At 46.4% G+C, this 3,504-nt stretch overlaps 1 protein-coding gene across 1 annotated transcript in view; it reads left to right on the top strand.

Moving 5' to 3' along the window:
* P3H2 (prolyl 3-hydroxylase 2) overlaps positions 1–3,168 on the top strand; it is an 87,890-nt gene extending 84,722 nt beyond the window's left edge. Inside the window, exon 15 of the mRNA XM_087933683.1 lies at positions 3,015–3,168. Coding sequence (XP_087789809.1) covers positions 3,015–3,107 — 93 coding nt within the window. The 3' untranslated portion in view covers positions 3,108–3,168. The remainder of the gene's footprint in view (positions 1–3,014) is intronic.
* Positions 3,169–3,504: the final 336 nt, after the last annotated feature.

Raw genomic sequence — 3,504 nt, 5'->3', positions numbered from 1 at the left:
GAGGAGAGAAAAGGAAAGGGAGGGAAGAAGGAAGGAAGGAAAGAGAGAAAAGGAAAGGGAGGAAGGAGAGAAAAGGAAAGGAAGGAGAGAAAAGGAAAGGGAGGAAGAGAAAAGGAAAGGGAGGGAGGAAGGAAGGAAGGAAAGAGAAAAGGAAAGGAAAGAAGGAGAGACAAGGAAAGAAAAAGGAAGGAGGAAAGAAACGGAAAGGAAGGAAGGAAGGAGAGAAAAGGAAAGGAAGGAGAGAAAAGGAAAGGAAGGAGAGAAAAGGAAAGGGAGGGAGGAAGGAAGGAAGGAGAAAAGGAAAGGAAGGAAGGAGAGAAAAGGAAAGGGAGGAAGAGAAAAGGAAAGGGAGGGAAGAAGGAAGGAAGGAAGGAGAGAAAAGGAAAGGGAGGAAGAGAAAAGGAAAGGGAGGGAGGAAGGAAGGAAGGAGAGAAAAGGAAAGGAAGGAGAAATAAGGAAAGGAAGGAGAGAAAAGGAAAGGGAGGGAGGAAGGAAGGAAGGAGAAAAGGAAAGGGAGGAAGGAGAGAAAAGGAAAGGGAGGAAGAGAAAAGGAAAGGGAGGGAGGAAGGAAGGAAGGAGAAAAGGAAAGGAAGGAGAGAAAAGGAAAGAAAAAGGAAGGAGGAAAGAAAAGGAAAGGAAGGAAGGAAGGAGAGAAAAGGAAAGGAAGGAGAGAAAAGGAAGGGGAGGGAGGAAGGAAGGAAGGAGAAAAGGAAAGGAAGGAAGGAGAGAAAAGGAAAGAAAAAGGAAGGAGGGAAGGAAGGAAGGAAGGAAGGAAGGAAGGAGAGAAAAGGAAAGAAAAAGGAAGGGGGAAAGAAAAGGAAAGGAAGGAAGAAGAGAAAAGGAAAGGGAGGGAGGGAGGGAGGCAGGAAGAAAGAAAAGGAAGGAAGGAAGGAAAGGAAAGAAAGAAAAAGAAGAGGAGGGGAGGGGGAGGGAGGAGAGGAAAGGAAAGGGGAAAGGAAAGAAAAAGGAAAGAGAAAGAAGGAAAGGAAAGAGAAGGGAAGGAGAAGGAGGAGGGAGGGAGAGAAGGAAGGAAGAGGAAGGGAGGGAAGGAAAAAGGAAGGGAAGAACAGAAGGAAGGAAGGAGAGAAGAAAGGAGAGAAAGGGGAGGGAGGGAAGGAAGGAAAGAAGGGGAAGAGGAGAGCAGAATTGGTTGATGTTGGCGCAGAATCCCGAGTCCAGGAACTTCCTTTGCAGGCCAACCGGTTTCCTTTCAGCTCAGAGTTTTTGGCATCCAGCGAAGTGCCCGGGGGGGGGGTGCATCTGTTTGTCTAACTCCTTCTCTGTTGCCCCCCAAACTCCTTCGGAGGTGTAACCTCCACTTGTAGGGGATTGATCCGCAGCTGCAGCCTCCGACTCCTCCCCACCCGGTATCCTAACTACAACCTGAGAAGATTAGTTGTAGAAGGGCGCCCCCAAGTGGCTGAGAGCCCACACTGAGCGGACCAGTGTGTGTGTGGGGGGGAAACGGGGTGCCTCCCCGCCCTTGCCCTGCTGGGGCCCCTAAGATGCAGAAATTTGGCTGACTTCCTTTTCACCCCGAAGCTCAGTTGGAGGCGACAATTATCAAAGGAGGCATCCACTGTATAATTAGGAATTAGGACTAATTAAGATTCCTAATTAACGCCTGTCGCCCTGGAAAGCAGGAATGTTAAGAACAGGAATGAAAAGCAGAGATTTGTCTCTGGGGATCCTCAATTATCCAGGCCAGGATTGTCCCAATGGTGGTTTGTTTTTGGTTTTTTTTTCCCGGGGGCACCTGGACTTTCTGCGGGGTTTTTTTTCTTTGAAGACGTTTCGCTCCTCATCCGAGAAGCTTCTCCAGTTCTGACAGGGTACAGATCAACCTCCAAGCAGCCTCAACCCCTCTCTAAAAGGAGGCAAATGACCAGCTGCCTGCAAGGAGTATCAATCCTTCCGTTCTCCACCCTCCAGTCAGAGCGGAGGAAGCTTCTGGGAGGAGAAGAGAAACGTCTTCAAAGTACAAAACCCAGAAAGTCCAGCCGCCTCTTGGAAAAGCACCTCTGAGACAACTGAGGACGCAGACAAATCTCCAAGTGGCCTCAATCCCTCTCTAAAAGGATGCAAGTAACCAGCTACCTGCAAGGAGTCTCAATTCTTCCCTTCCTCACCATCAAGTCAGAACGGAAGAAGCTTCTGGGAGGAGAAGCGAAATGTCTTCAAAGGGAACAAAACAGAAAGTCCAGTTGCCTGTTGAAAAAAAAAAGAAACCTTTGGTGGTTAGAAATGGAAGGAGGAACAAGTTTAAAACCTCCGAGTAAAAAATAAAAAGCAAAGTAAAAAAATCCAGAAGGCTAAAAGGTTCACAAGATAGCAAGGTGTGTGTGTTTGTGTGTGTGTGTTTGTGTGTGTTTGTGTGTGTGCATCCCCGGTCTGCATCACACAATGCTACATGTAATTATAACTAATTTACAATATCCTAATTTCCTTACAACTTGTTAGAGTTTATTACAGAAATCAAATCCAGAAAGCACACACAGATGACGGATTCAGCAGGATTCGTTAACTTCTTTACAGACATAACAACGTATGAGTAAAACGTACAATACCCATAGTAGTTTCTTCCCACGTGGTCATAGTTGCAAGCAGCTTCAGAGCTGAGAGCGGACTCGTTTCAGTTCTCAGCACAGCACTCAGAGCTGCAGTTTCAGTTTCCATTTCAGCCTTTATTGGCTGACCTTAGTACCATGTCTCCGCCAGTTCGTGACTCTTCTGACCTAACTAATGGAGATTTCCTTGACAAATAGAGATACCTCTATTTTATTGCTCTTTTATTTTACTTCTGTCCTCTTTACACTGTTGTTCTTTTCTCTTTTTTTTTTCCTTTTTGTTATTGTAAACTGGAGTAAGTCCATGGCGAAAAATAAAAAAATAAATTCATTTTAACGAATGATAAATGGTCTACCAGGCCAGATCAGACCTTTTGAGAACGGTGGGGTCCGTCCTTCCTCCTTTTGGTCAGCCTTCACCTCTTCTCCCTTCTCTTTGTCCTTCAGGAGCGAATCCAGGCCGACGAGATCATTGCCTTGTTAGACCACCAACCCTTCAGTCCCACCGAGCCGGACATCAATCCCAAAGACGAGCTATGAACCAAACGAAAGGAACTCTCTACTCCAAATATTTATTTAATAATATTGGTTGTAAATCTTATGAGAACCCTTTTTATTTTTGTACGGAGCCTTGGTAATAATTTAAAGGTGGGGGTGACGCGAGAAAGGCAGTGGGCTCTTCCATCTCCTCCTCCAGGAAGTTCTCCAGAACTTCCCCAGCAGTAGCCCAAAGAGGCCATTTTGTCTCGGCCGTGGAGCTTCTCTCCAGAAGTTGCGGTTGCTCCATCACTGGAGGTTTTTAAGAAGAGATGAACGTAAATGGATGAATGAATGAATGAGCTAGAAGGGACCTTGGAGGTCTTCTAGTCCACCCCTCTGCCCAAGCAGGAGACCCTACCAATGGTGGGGTCTCAAATCATTTAACAACCGGTTCTCT

Source organism: Pseudonaja textilis, chromosome 4, assembly GCF_049901715.1.
Source record: "Pseudonaja textilis isolate UNSWEBS1 chromosome 4, rPseTex1.2, whole genome shotgun sequence".
Taxonomy (NCBI): Eukaryota; Metazoa; Chordata; class Lepidosauria; order Squamata; family Elapidae; genus Pseudonaja; species Pseudonaja textilis.
Note: the sequence above shows the minus strand (reverse complement) of the source record. Positions and strands in the feature narration are given on the sequence as shown.